The sequence below is a fragment of the Saccoglossus kowalevskii genome, chromosome 5, assembly GCF_978046115.1.
Source record: "Saccoglossus kowalevskii chromosome 5, keSacKowa6.1, whole genome shotgun sequence".
NCBI lineage: Eukaryota > Metazoa > Hemichordata > Enteropneusta > Harrimaniidae > Saccoglossus > Saccoglossus kowalevskii.
In genome coordinates this window covers 2917393-2932806 of record NC_140645.1, presented here as the reverse complement: position 1 = coordinate 2932806, position 15414 = coordinate 2917393, and the positions used below count along the sequence as shown (strand labels likewise).

The following is a 15414-nucleotide window of genomic DNA, read 5'->3' as shown; positions in this document are numbered from 1 at the left end:
TTTTAAAATCCATTTTCGTTTTCAAAATTCATTTTCATTTTTAAAATCTGTTTTTATTTTTAAAATTCATTTTCTGTTTTTAAATCCATTTTCATTTTTAAAATCCGTTTTTGGATTTACCTGACTAATCCGTTTTTATTTGAAAAATCCATTTTCACTCTTTTGTTGACATTTGAAGTATAGGTATATCCGTATTTTTCACGTTGAAGCAAATTTTCCACCAGAATTTACATAAAAATCGCTGTTGTTTCCCGCCTATCGCCTATTGTTTTTTCACTAAAGATTCTCATGTGTTTTGTATATCATTTCAACTTGACCTTATAGTGTTTTTTATTTTTTTTTATTTCCACCAGTGATGTTTTCTTGGTAAGGCTTCTTTACGTAAGTTATTCTTCAGACTATAACTTTATCCGTGGTTCCGCGGCGATTTTGGTCCATAAAGTGTTCTTGGCTTCATCGGTCGGCTTACACTTTGGCGTTGAATGCATTTGTGGTCAGGCTTGTCCACCGACGACGCTGTCTTGTTTACCGACAATACCCTACCCGGTACCAAAACGCAGCAAAACCACGGCTATAACTTATTCTAATTAACCTTGGAGCTCTCATTTTATCAGATGTAACGTTGATACTCAGATTAGAAGAAGTTATAGCTGTGGGTCTGTCAGTATACAAGGCAGCGCCATCTGTGTATGTACAGGCATTCCACGCCACAGCGTAAGCCGACAGATGAAGCTAAGAACCCTCTATGGATCCAAAAACGCCGTGGAACCACGGCCAAATAGGTTATAGTCAATATCATGGAAACGTCACTGGTGGAAATAACAAAAATGCCAGAATCCGAGTTATAATTCCTAGTCACACAGTATGAGGTCAGAGGGCGAGGTCACAGGTCAAAAATTGAAAATGAAAATGGATTTTGAAAACGAAAATGGATTTTAAAAATGAAAATGGAATTTGAAAACGAGATTTTAAAAATGAAAACAGATTTTAAAAACGAAAATGGATTTTGAAAATGAAAATGGATTTTAAAAATGAAAACGGATTCCAAAAATGAAAATGGATTTAAACAATTGGTTTTTAAAATAAAAACAGAAACCAGAAACGAAAGTGGGTTTTAAAAATCGATTCCATAACCGAAAATGGTGTTTAAAAAAGGATTATAATAAAATAAAAATGAGTTTTCAAAATGTAAATGAATTGTAAAAATGGTTTTATAAAATGCCATGTTGTGAGCCACCTCGGTTGCCGTCGGTACAAAGATCAGACGGTGATTATCCCTGAGCGAACTACACTCACACAAACACAGTCGACCAGCTGTCCCCTCCAAATCCTTTGTTTTTTTCTGAATCCCTAGTTTTTTTAGACATGTGCACCTATGGTCAATCACAAAAAATAACGTCGGGGTATCACAACGTTTCTTGAAAACTCAGACCACCAGAAAACGATTATCCATGGAACTATACAAAACATCTTTTTACAGCTCTATAAGTAGTCTGTGGTAGCTGTAAACAATGCAGTATGGTGGACATTATTATTGATTAGTATTTATTGATTAGTATTTATTTTGTAATTTAGTATGCAACCATACAGCTGTACCATTACAGATGATGATTATAATATGATTTAAAACAATAAGATCCTACTATTTTTTGTTTCGTTTTTTTTTAAAACATGTATTTAATTACTTATGTATTTTTCATATATTCTAATTTTCAAGTTTTACAAAAGCCCACAACGTATTATAAACAACAACGTATTATGATACAAATTAAATACAATCTTAAATTAATACACGCCGTACAATAAATCAGATTGGAAAAAATATTTAACTTTATAAACCCTCTAGGTCCTGTATGTCGACACTGAATGATTATGCAAATGAAATGAATTTGTCCAATGAGAAAGCGAGGCTAAATACAAGTCGCATCGTTTTTCAGTCAACGAACACTCGTAATTCCGTTTGTGTACAAGGTACGTTTTGTTCTCGTCTGACATTATTATGGCTCGTACCAAGCAAACCGCTCGCAAATCAACCGGTGGTAAGGGTAGCAAAAGTTTACGGAAGAAGTTGGCTGCAAAGGTTGGACGAAAATCGCCTCGTGACAAGTCTGGTGACGTGAAGACTAAACCACATCGCTACAGACCAGGCACAGTCGCTCTTCGTGAAATCCGCCGTTACCAGAAGAGTACAGAGCTGCTGCTTCTAAAAATGCCATTCCAGCGCCTTGTTCGTGAAATCACCGCACAGTTCACCAGTTCTGTCAGGTACCAGTCTGCTGCCATCGGTGCATTACAGGAAGCGGCTGAAGCATATATGGTTGGTTTATTCGAAGACACCAATCTGTGTGCAATCCACGCTAAACGCGTCACCATTATGCCCAAGGATGTTCACCTCGCTCGCCGAATCCGTGGCGGTCCTTAGATACTCGTCATGTACACAGAACAGACTACATTTTCAGGGCCACTAACAATCCACCAACAAGAATATTATTTTGAAGCCGGGACTTATAATGGGGAGCATTTTTCACTACCATTATTTTATTTAAAGGATTTTTTTTTGTAATGCAAATGTCCATTGGTCAGTTTGGCAGTCTTTGTTCAGACATAGCAGACTTGGTTCTATGGATCTCAGTGGACCGCCGGTCATGTAGTTTTTTAAACTCCTAGAATTCGTTTATAGACCAATTTTAAATTAGTCCTTTTCTCTTGAAGCATTTTCCCAGAAGCCCTTGCGAGGGCAAATGGAATATGGAGACAGGCACTCGCGGGTTTATAAAGTTATGTTTTAATCCTAACCACTTCGGTTTGATTTTTTTATGAATCTTAGATGTTAGATAATTATTTTAGTCTGGAGAATGTACAAGCAAGATTCTATTGCGGCTTTCAATCCAATTGTGACTGACCAGATTACCTGCTGTAAAGCTAAGGAGACTTCAAAACTTAAACAATCTATCATCCACATATCATAGATGCACTTGTGTGATGAGCATCCATCAATGTAGCTATGTGATGCAGCATCCATCGATGCATTTGTTATGCAACATCCAGATACAGATATGTGATTCATCATCCACAGAAAGAGAACGTTGTCAATTTGCAACAGTTTTAATTGTTGTCCAGAAACAGAATAATGTAGTTATTGTCATTAATTGGAAGAGTTATCTGAGTATACATTAAATAGAAAATTATCACATTTTACTTGCGCTATTCAGTGTCTTGTATCTCTAATGATCCCTATTCTTGTCTCCGTAAAGGTTGCACATCTAGTATTTAACTTATCATTGTACCATAATTAAATTGTTGCTGTGTTTTTGAACTATGACTGTAGAAGGGGTCTTTATATTGATAGTGATTATGTACTCCAAAATGACCTACTACTGTAGAATACTTTATTTTAGGAATTAATTTTCGCTGAAAAGACTTTTTGGGGCATTTTGTATGGAATTTATTTTTATTGATTTTTGACGAGTTGAATGTGAAATATAGGAGAAAAGGTAAGATCGCTAGATTTTATTTTCACTGAATCATTTCTTCAGTGAAAATAGCCAATATAAAGTATTTTACAGTATTTGCAGGTTGCCATGTGATAAGCCATGCCTGCTACTACCCTATGGATGTACTGGCTGGTTAGTTGAGTCTCTGTTGAGCTGATACTACTTTGTGAGTTTTTCAGTAATTATGACCATGCCAGAGTTTCATATTAGCAAGTGAGCACAGCATCATGTAAGCAATCCTTACACATACAGTAATCAGAGTGAGGGATGCCATGGCAACCTTGTTTTGTGCTTTCATAGTGTCTGGTGTAGGAAACTTTTGGGTGCTCTTGTTAGTTTCTTAGTGTAATATTTTTTCACTAAATTTCATCTACATGAACTTGTATAATCACTAAACTAATTTCGCTGGCAAATAGTAAACTATTTAATTGAATATGAATATATTTAAAATACATAGAAAAAAATTGTGAAATTCAATGGCAGTAAAAATAAATGGTTTTACAGTCAGTACATTGTCCACCAATAGGATTCCTGATCTTATTCAAAATTCAGAACAAAATAAAATGGCGTCTCTAATTTGCATATATTATAATAAACTACCATATTTTCTCTATTAAAAGTGCATCTCCAATATAAGTGTATGTAAATAAAAAATTGCCTGTATATTGAATTGTTAAAATATAGAAATATACCTGTAATGTAAACGAATGCACTTCTAAATATTTTGTTAAACTGGGCTACTTCATTGTGAATCTTGTGAAAAGAATTGTATTACTACAAAATCATTCCTGACAAGAAGTGGAACAAAAAGTTTATAATATTGCATTATGCTGATACATAGGACAGAGTTGCATTCTAAAATAGTTTACTTTACGTGTCAAATTTTGAGGCAGTTTAGGGTGTTATATTGACAGTTATTGTCTTGACTAATATGCTGCTTGGTTCCAGCTACCTTGGTAGTTTGTGTGTTTTTAGCTCCGCAGTTGTCACAGCAGAGCTGTTCATATTACTGATTGTCAGTCGTCGTCAACTTTACAATTTCAACTTCTTCTTCAAAACTGCAAGTCAGAATGTTTTCAAATTTGATATGCAAGTACCTTGGATGGTTCTTTCTCAGATTTGTTCATTTCATGTCAAAATCTCAAATTCTCTAATTTTGATGAATATTTTTGTCATTTTTGGTAAAAACTGAAATTTTCAACTTCTTGTTAAAAACCACAAGTCTGATTGCTTTAATACTACACATATTGCTCATTTCCTATTGTGCATTGCTAACAGCAGAGCTATCTCAGTCGACAGGCTGCTTGTTACATTACATGGCCAAAAATTTTCAATCAACTATTATTGCTAAATTAAAAGTGGTTGCCATATTTACAACTTTTGTGAAAACACTTGTCTAAATGAAAGTTTTTGAGGTTCTTAATTTCAGATTGCTAACACCATAAACATGTACTATATTTTACTCAACAAATTGTCGCTCTACAAATAGAAAATAGAATAAATCGTAATGTTGCTGTGTTCACTTTTACCTGAGACTTTCACTATGTGAAGCTAAGAAAATGTCATGAAGAAATAAAAAACTCCTGTCAAGTACTGCAACACTCCATCCAGAATTCAAAAGATTGTAACAGAAAAGTCTTACTTTCCCACATCCAATAAACAATTGTTGATATGATATACATTACAGAAATCATACAATCACTGAATGTATATAGCTAAAATTAATATATCTGTATAACAATAGTAACCCCCCCCCCCATGTTAATATTTGGTGTATATATTTTGCGTATGATGTGCAATAGCATTTGTCATAAACAGCAACTCGGCACCTTGATTATAGCGCCCTCTTGTCGTTCATATATGGAAAACTTCAAAATCGGCGTAAAGTGTGTATTAATAAAAACAGAAACTTGCCTATAAACATACAACAGAAAATGTTGACCAATTTTCAAGTAAGCATTATGAATCTGAAAAAATCTCTTTTCTACCTCCATGGTCCCACTGATAATCTGTATCGCATCATCCCATATTAGTCCCACTGATATTTTATGACAGCCTCTTTACGTTAAAATCGCTATATCAGTCCCACTGATAATCTGTTTCGCATCGTCTTATATCAGTCCCACTGATATATTGTATAACAAAGCGACACCGATATTACGATAGCAATGCATCGTGCAATCATTCCGGGTGATATGGATCTTCGTGCCTGGCACCAGCAAATACGATTAGTGATGAGACTTCAAACTCTTTGTATCTGACGGTTCACCAACTGTAGAACAAATACAGCAAGAACAACGAAAGATTGAATTTCACACAACATTCGCACAAAGTCGGTGATGTTTCTAGCACGGTTACGAGAGTCGTGTTTCTACGTGGATCTTTCGGTTTAATGAGCTCTATTTCTTCAATTTAGTGGGCACACACGAAAAGCGAACGAAGATAGCAATACGGACGCAATACTTAGGGACTGGTCATTTTCGCACGGAGGGGGGGGCTGTTTTAAAATTGGATAAAGGGAGGCTATCAATTTTGTTATTTGCAGAAAAAATACAGAATCTACAGATCATTGTAAATTTTTAACTTGAAGTTCATGAACTTTCAAAATTCAAATTTCTACTTTTGTAATATAAAGTTTATTGTATTTTGTAATAGTTAATAAACAACCAATGCATGCACTCAAATAGTTTTTTTTTCTTTGAATAACTCATCAGAATACCAAAGAAGGTAGCAACAAATTAGTATGATATATTTGAAATACAATTTATCATCAATAAAAAATATTAAAACATAACCTGGTATATGAACTATTTGTAACTCTTAAATGTCAATATCACCACCACTATTTCAAAATCACAAGTGTTTTTTAAAAGCATCACTGCTGCCATGACCAACAACACTTTTCATGGATGCCATCATCACATTATCATGGACAACATGGATGCCATCATCACATTATCATGGACAACAATGATGCCATCATCACATTATCATGGACAACATGGATGCCATCATCACATTATCATGGACAACATGGATGCCATCATCACATTATCATGGACAACATGGATGTCATCATCACATTATCATGGACAACATGGATGCCATCATCACATTATCATGGACAACAATGATGCCATCATCACATTATCATGGACAACATGGATGCCATCATCACATTATCATGGACAACATGGATGCCATCATCACATTATCATGGACAACATGGATGCCATCATCACATTATCATGGACAACATGGATGCCATCATCACATTATCATGGACAACATGGATGCCATCATCACATTATCATGGACAACATGGATGCCATCATCACATTATCATGGACAACATGGATGCCATCATCACATTATCATGGACAACATGGATGCCATCATCACATTATCATGGACAACATGGATGCCATCATCACCTCATACAAAAATATATTTGGATATTTAGAGTAGTAAACAAATTTCACTTCCGGTCTAGTTATACTATAGTACTATGAATATTTAATATGTGTTGGTTCTTGAATATTTCAGTTTTCTTGTCCTGTACTTCGTTTAGTAATTCCCAGATAATTGCATAAAAACGGATAGTTCGTGATTTTGACACAGAAAATGCCTGGGCTAAATCATTTGCTGAGGGATGGTCGCTTAGATAGACCTATAGACCTAAATGCGCTGAGCAATCAAACAAATTACTGTATGTTTGCGGTCTTCAATTTCTGATAACATAAACACGGTTTTCATCATTCGTTTATTATAACACCATTTATAGCGAATGATTATTGTTTCCCTCAAGGTTAAATCGTGTTTTGTACGATGATTTGAAACAGTTTCGCGTGCTTCATGTGTTAATTTGCTTTAAATGGCGTTTTGGGGTTCATCAATGCCGTCGCTGAAATCTTACCGATATCGATTTATACGCTCGTGGTAAGATAGTAATTAGCATAAAAATGTTTTTCACCTTTGTCGTCATTTTTAATTATCCTTGTTATTTCCAACTTCATAGTGAATAAAATTGACCGCAAAATACGCCCATCGAGAAGTGTCTTTGATGGAATGTTTTATATTGCAATTGAGGTATTGCACAGAAAATTAGTAATAATTAATATATATATATATAAGATAAGATAAGATAATTCTTTATTACAACCTTATAGAATGAATTACATATCTATTTTGGTTTATGAAATGCAATAAAGGTGTTAAAATAAACATAACAAGTTAGATATCTAAAATCTACTACAATACAGTTACATGAAATAATGTAAAAAAAAAAAAAATATTAATGACCCATTAGGTGGTTTTCTCTAATGGTATTTGCTGTTTTTATAAATTTGATAAGCTCTGTTAGTAAATATTTGTTGTTTGTATTCAATATATGAATGAATTTTTCTTTGTTTGTACAGTGTTGAAAATTGTTAATTTTCTTTGAAAAATGTGAATATAACAACTCTCTTTCATCTGTGTAAAGTTCACATTTTGTGATGTAATGAATTTCATCCTCAAGTAGGTTGCATTTAGTACATTTTCTGTCTTCTGTTTTTATTTTTGGTCTTTTGTGCCTTCCCATCTTGATGTTTAGTTTATGAGCACTTAGTCTCAATTTTGCTAATAGACCAATGTTTTCTTTATTATCAAGGGTTTTAATGTATGGTTCAGTATTTATATTTTTCTTCAGCAATGTATAAGTTCTTAGTTTTGAATCTGGTCTTTGATTATCTTGGTTCCATTTATAATTGTAATATTCATTCACTTTTTGTTTAAACTGGTCTTTTTTAATTGTTTCTAAATTCTTAATATCATACAGCTGTTTAATTTTATGCAGATTCATTAACCATGTGTCATTATATTTGTTTTGTTGTTGATCTTTTATTGCATCATATACTAGACTGATTGGGCCATTTTTAATAATATTTTGGTAGTATATGATTGCATTCAGTTGTATTTTTGCTAGTAATGGTAGTCGTCCAATTTCCATTCTACTACCAATGTTACTTGTTCTGTTATTAACATTTAATAATCGTCTACAGAACATTAAATGGTGTTTTTCTGTACACGTTTTGTCCCAGTACTCTGGTCTGCTATTGATTCCCCAAATTTCTGCAGCATAAGTTAAAATTGGTGTCTGGATGCCCTCAAATAATTTCAATTGTAAAAGCATGTTTAACTTGTTTGATGTTAATACTGGTTTGATTGCTGCATCAGCTTTTTTTGCTTTATCTACCAATCTTTCCATGGTCATGTTCATTGCTCCATTTGTATTAAATGTTAACCCTAGATATGTGAATCGGTTTGTTTTTTCAATCGTGTTTAGCGCATATGAGAATTCTGTATTTTTTGATTTATGACCATTTTTTGTGAAAATCATAATTTTTGTTTTTCTCATATTCAACTGTAGACCCCATTGTTTTGTATATTCATAAAGTGTGTCTAATGACCTTTGTAAGTCTTCTTTGTTAATAGCTGTTAGAACAATATCATCAGCGAATAGAAGTGAAGAGATGTTTTGACTACTTAGGTTTGGACTATTCATTGTACAGTTATCAATGTTGGCTACCAAGTCGTTTATAAAAATGTTAAATAATGTTGGGCTTAATGGACACCCTTGTTTGACACCTTCTTGCATTTTAAAGCTCTCGGTCACTTTGTCATCTAATTTAATTTTGAATTGCATATTCATATACATATGTTTTAGGACTCGATATGCACCACCACATATGTTGTTTTGTAATAATTTTATGAATAGTCCCTCTCTCCAAACTTTATCAAAACATTTTTTTAAGTCTATAAAGCAAGTGTAAAGCTTTTTGTTTTTTAATTGGTATTATTTGTTCAGTGTATGTAATGTCAGTATATGATCAGTTGTTCTGTGATTGCGTCTAAAGCCGGCTTGGTTTTTATGGATTATGTTGCTGGTTTCAAGATGTTGTGTTATAAGTTTATTTAAAATTATTGCAAATAATTTTCAAATTGTGTTACTTGTTGATATGCCTCTGTAATTGGCCGGATCATATTTGTCTTCCTTTTTATGTACTGGTGTGATTATATTTGTGTTCCAACAATCTGGATATTCTCCCCTTTGTAAAATGATATTAAAAATCTTTTGTAATGCTTCTGCTATTAATGGATGATTATGCTTTAGCATTTCAGATGGGATGCCATCAATTCCAACTGATTTTCTTGTTTTTATCTTTTTCAAAGCTTCATTGATTTCTTTAAGTGATATTTCAGTGTTCAACATATTATTTAGGAAATTCATATTTTCTAATTGCCTTAATAGTTTCTGTATTTCTGATTGTCTCTTTTCTGAAGTACTAGTATTTTGACTGATATTCTGAAAATGGTTTATCCAATCATTGTATGGTTGGATAAACCATTTTCAGAATATCAGTCAATATATATATATATATATATATATATATATATATATATATATATATATGTACATTTATTTTATTCCATTGCTGAGAATGAGTTATACATTTGTTTTTCACTATAATATCTTATCTGTATTGAAACAAATTTCTGTGGATTATTAATTCCTATCCTTCTGGAACATCAATATAGATGTAAGCAGTACGTCATTAAAGCAGTATAACAAGAATACATGATGCAAAGCCCATTCTATAATTTTTTAAATGTTCCCTGGTCGAAGCAAGAAACTAGATGATAATATCACAGCATGGGTTTTATTTAGGAACTCCTATCAGAGCAACCGCACAAAACCTAAGGACCAGTTACTGTGACCAAGTCCTACTCACTGTGAAAACTACTCACTTCGAGGCTACACAAAATATAAATCAGTGATTAGGGAGTCACTGTATTTTCAGATGATGTGAAAGGGGTCATCCTGTTACCCTGTTGTTTTTTTTTTTGTTTTTTTTTTTGGGGGGGGGGCAAAGTCTTCTCATACTTTTGCGAAATCAGATTCCCCGGCACCTCCGGCCAAAGAAAACAAGTCATTGTCAATGACACGTCCCCGTTCCGTTCATATTTGAGTGACATATACATTCAAAGCAGATCATGACCGAAATGCACCTGCATATGTACAACACATTGTACTAAATCTGAACAAAATCCATCCATGCATGACTGAGATCTGGTTCCGGAATTTTAGGTCTTAAAATGGCCATCATTCAGCTATTGTTAAGCGGATCATGAAACAAATGCACATATCTATTTGTGACATGATGCACCATGTGTGTGTGAAGTTTGAACTTGATCAATCCAGACATGTCTTGGATACGGATCCAGAACTGAATTCTTTAAGAAAATGGCCGCCAGTCGGCCATTTCGAACTTGATCCGAAAAAAAAAATGACGTGCATCAAGGTCCTATTATGTTTAATGTAAGTACCAAATTTGAACGAAATCCGTCCATGCATAACTGAGATCCGGGTTCGGAATGGTGAAAATGTGCGATTTCAATGCATTTTCGGCCTTAAAGCGGCCGCCATTTGGCTATCGTTAATGGGATCATGAAACAAATGCACATATCTATTTGTGACATGATGTACCTTGTGTGTGTGAAGTTTGAACTTGATCAATCCAGACATGTCTCGGATACGGATCCAGAACTGAACTCTTTAAGAAAATGGCCGCCAGTCGGCCATTTCGAACTTGATCTGAAAAAAAAAATGACGTGCATCAAGGTCCTATTATGTTTAATGTATGTACCAAATTTGAATGAAATCCGTCCATGCATAACTGAGATCTGGGTCCGGAATGGTGAAAATGTGCGATTTCAATGCATTTTCGGCCTTAAAGCGGCCGCCATTTGGCTATCGTTAATGGGATCATGAAACAAATGCACATACATATTTGTGACATGATGTACCTTGTGTGTGTGAAGTTTGAACTTGATCAATCCAGACATGTCTCGGATACGGATCCAGAACTGAATTCTTTAAAACAAAATGGCCGCCAGTCGGCCATTTCGAACTTGATCCGAAAAAAAAAAGACGTGCATCAAGGTCCTATTATGTTTAATGTATGTACCAAATTTGAACGAAATCCGTCCATGCATAACTGAGATCCGGGTCCGGAATGGTGAAAATGTGCGATTTTGATGCATTTTCGGCCTTAAAATGGCCGCTATTCGGCTATCGTTAATCGGATCATGAAAAAAATGCATGTGCATATGTCCCATATAATGTGTGATGTATGAGTGAAGTTTGAACATAATCGGTCCATGCATGTTCGAGATACAGGTGATCACGGACGGACGCACACAGGGCAAAACATAAGTCCCCGTTTTCGGACTCCGTCCGAACGGGGACTAATGACCAGTCCCTTAAAACCCGAGCCCAAGCGAATACGTCATAGCAGTAACACGCTAACGATAGAATTTCCTAACCGTTGTCAGAATAAGGTATTTTTTTAAAAGACATTCTCCTACCTAGGCACGTATCTAAAAAATGAACGAATATACACAAAATTCAGAGTTAGTGTTCTTTAAATGGCGAGGTCCTATTTCGTACTATATTCACCCATTCTTGTTCTGTCCAACCATGGAGATAGAAAAGATACCTCCATGGGCCAACATGGTCTAGGTCATTGTTATGTAATCTTTTTGTCTTCTTTCAAAACAGCGAGCTACTATTGTTCAAATACGAGGTTATATACGCGGGAACATGGTGGGAGTATTCAAAGAGACTGTGGTCAAATGTTCTTTCTCTGGGTTCAGAGTCCATTCAGCATCCAGGCCTTTTAGATTAAACAAGTTTATCAGTTATTAACCGGAATATATTCCGAGTTATCTGCCCATCCTACCATTGACGGTCGAGAAAGAGGCTATTTTTACCGGGATTTCACAGATAAAATGCATCCTATTTATTTTTAAGCTATCACACAGTCCTGCAACGGTTAGGACAAGAAGCAAAACAAACATTGGGTTACGTGTCACAAACACAAATATCTGACATTCTGAGCAAAGAATACAAAATCAACTCACGTTGGTAAATTTATTGATTCGCGCATTTTTGCTTTATGTATTTCTTTTCCCGAAATTATATTTTTATAACAGTTTTTCATTGTTACTACTTTGTATACTTTTTTAAACCTACCAGAGCTTGGCTGTCTGTGTTGGCGCTGAATAATTATGCAAAATAATCCCTAGCCGTCCAATGAGAGCACAAAGATTGACGGGTATAAAAGCGTTCCGTTGTGAAATCGGGTCATACAAAATTGCTTCTTCTACTGCAGAGTGGTAATTTGTCTCGTCTGATACTAAAATGGCTCGTACCAAGCAAACTGCTCGTAAATCGACTGGTGGTAAGGGTAGCAAAAGTTTACGGAAGAAGTTGGCTGCAAAAGTTGCACGAAAATCGCACCGTGACAAGTCTGGTGAAGTGAAGAGTAAACCACATCGCTTCAGACCAGGCACAGTCGCTCTTCGTGAAATCCGCCGTTACCAGAAGAGTACAGAGCTGCTGATTCTAAAAATGCCATTCCAGCGCCTTGTTCGTGAAATCACCGCACAGTTCACCAGTTCTGTCAGGTACCAGTCTGCTGCCATCGGTGCATTACAGGAAGCGGCTGAAGCATATATGGTTGGTTTATTCGAAGACACTAATCTGTGTGCAATCCACGCTAAACGCGTCACCATTATGCCCAAGGATGTTCACCTCGCCCGCCGAATCCGTGGCGGTCATTAGATACTCAATCGTATGCCCAGCATACACAAACCAAACGGTCCTTTTCAGGACCACCCACATCCTCCAAAAAGGGAAAAGCCGTACTAATTTGTACAAGTGTAATTTTTTTTTACTAAGTGTCCGACATGCACATATACCGAAATTGCTAAAACTCTTCCCACAAATTCCTTTGTTTCCAAACTCTCTGGCACGGATCCCACCCCTTCCAAGGTCACAAAGAAAAGGCGCGAAATAGGTCCTGGCTAGTTAACAAAGTTTTTATCTCAGGAATGTCTAGGTTATGTGCACACAAGTTGAAATTCAATTAATATTTTCAGATATCCAGAAATTATACAATTTTTAGGTCTAACTGAATTTTTTGTTTGGTTAGCCATTCGAATTATGGGGCTGTTATTTTGTGCATCTTTGTCACCCTGTCCATCCCTGTTGAAATAATGGCGCACTCCAAACTAGCAGGCCTTTATCCATTGAGGGCGGAGTTGCATAAAAAAAGATAAACTCAGTTGGGTTGGTAACAAACCTGAAATATCTTGCCTGTATTTTGGTGAACCATTAAATAAAAAAAATCAAACTTTTCATTGTAATCATTCAATTCCTCTTTTTTGAGTATTGTAGAAGGAACTTCTAAATTTGATTCAGGAGTCTGTTGGATAAGATTTCTAATTAAATTATTGTACATAATCTAAATATTCATTACCGGGGGAGGGGGGGTATGTTTTGCATCTCTAGAAAGACCACAGAAGTCCTACTTTACTGGCTTAACTCCTTCAAGTTTTCACAAGCCTGATGAGGTTATGTGAGTTGCTCCAAACCCAACAGGTGTTCTGCCAGAGTGGGCCCTTTTTGCGCTTGCGTGTCAGGCAAAGTTTTCACCAGTTTCAGGTATTTAAAGAATGTTTTGCTTTGAAAAAATGGGTGCCTCAACATTTTAAAGTTTGAGCCATGGAATATAATTCCCTACAAAAATGGTAATCTAATTCTAGTGCTGCATTTATTTTTTATTCACAGAACATGATACGCATACAAAAGATCCGACACTTGTCTTTTAAACTGATGCAGACCCACAAAGAATAATGGGGGGGGGGGTGGAAGGGCATATTGTGTAGGGTATTCTAAACCTCTATTCAGGCTTTATAAACATATTTGAGGGTGCCATGGAGGAAGAGCAATCATAAATTTACTTAATCTTTGGCAATCTGCTCAGAATTTCTATCAGCACCTAAAGATGCCATGGCATGAAATAAACACTATCGTAGTATCGATAAACATAACATGATAGAGCATAAAAGCCATTGAATCGCCAGTTACAGGAAAGTCCAGAGCTAGCTGTAACCTTGTACCAAAAATATTAAAACGATTTGAAACAATGTCATTTTGTGGCAAACAAAAGTTCATGACTGCAATATTTCGTCTCTAGTTTGAAAGCTTTAAAGAAATTTATTCACATATCATTTTTGTAGAAATGTGCTAAAAATATTCATTGAATAACAAAGACATATTGCAGGCTTTGTTTTTATTGTTCATAAATTTACATATTAGAGTTATTGCATTACATTGCATAATCAACTTATGAATATTTATATATACTTTGTACAAGACAAGGTCTGACTGCTCACTATATACATTAAATTCTGAATATATCAAATGACAAGTTGTTGACCTCAAAAATGAGAAGTAGAACCCAACCAGGATGTTTTTATAACCAAAACTTTAATTTGGTGTTTTCTATAAATATATAAGTCATAATACTGTGATGAGTGGGCAATATCAAGATAATGCCCTTCTTACATTATTCATAACACATTGGTACAATCTGAAAATAATTCCCCCATGCACAATATTGTAATCAAATCAGAAGGTATTTTTTGTTATTACAAGTGGCTGTGGTTACACAACAGTCTATAAAACCATTGACATTCTTTATTAGAAATATTTAAATCAATATTTATATTAAATATACAGAATTATAAAAACATAACCTTATCCACTACTACTTGGTATAAAAGATTCACCAATTTTTTAAACATTTGTTTTATACATGCTTGTTCAAATAAAAACGTGTGCATCATGATGCAAATATTTCTCTAATTTCTAAACAATTTTGGACCAATTTTTGATGTTTAGTTAATCACAGTTATAATTGGTCAAGAGTGGTGTCTTGTAAAAGACGTATCAACTGGGCTTATTTTGACAAAAGCATACACTCAGGTCTGTGAATCACTCAACAGTTCTTCAGTCATTTTTCAGGGTCAC

General features: G+C 34.9%; 2 protein-coding genes across 2 annotated transcripts; both read left to right on the top strand.

Annotated features, from left to right (window-relative positions):
• Positions 1-1891: 1891 nt before the first annotated feature.
• On the top strand, positions 1892-3198 carry LOC100368783 (histone H3.3-like). Its single transcript, XM_078009496.2, has one exon. It carries the CDS (start codon positions 2000-2002, stop codon positions 2420-2422), a length of 423 nt encoding a protein of 140 aa, XP_077865622.1. The 5' UTR covers positions 1892-1999; the 3' UTR covers positions 2423-3198.
• Positions 3199-12689: 9491 nt separating this feature from the next.
• LOC100368937 (histone H3.3-like) lies at positions 12690-13745 on the top strand. The gene has a single exon (XM_002735014.3). It carries the CDS (start codon positions 12739-12741, stop codon positions 13159-13161), a length of 423 nt encoding a protein of 140 aa, XP_002735060.1. The 5' UTR covers positions 12690-12738; the 3' UTR covers positions 13162-13745.
• Positions 13746-15414: the final 1669 nt, after the last annotated feature.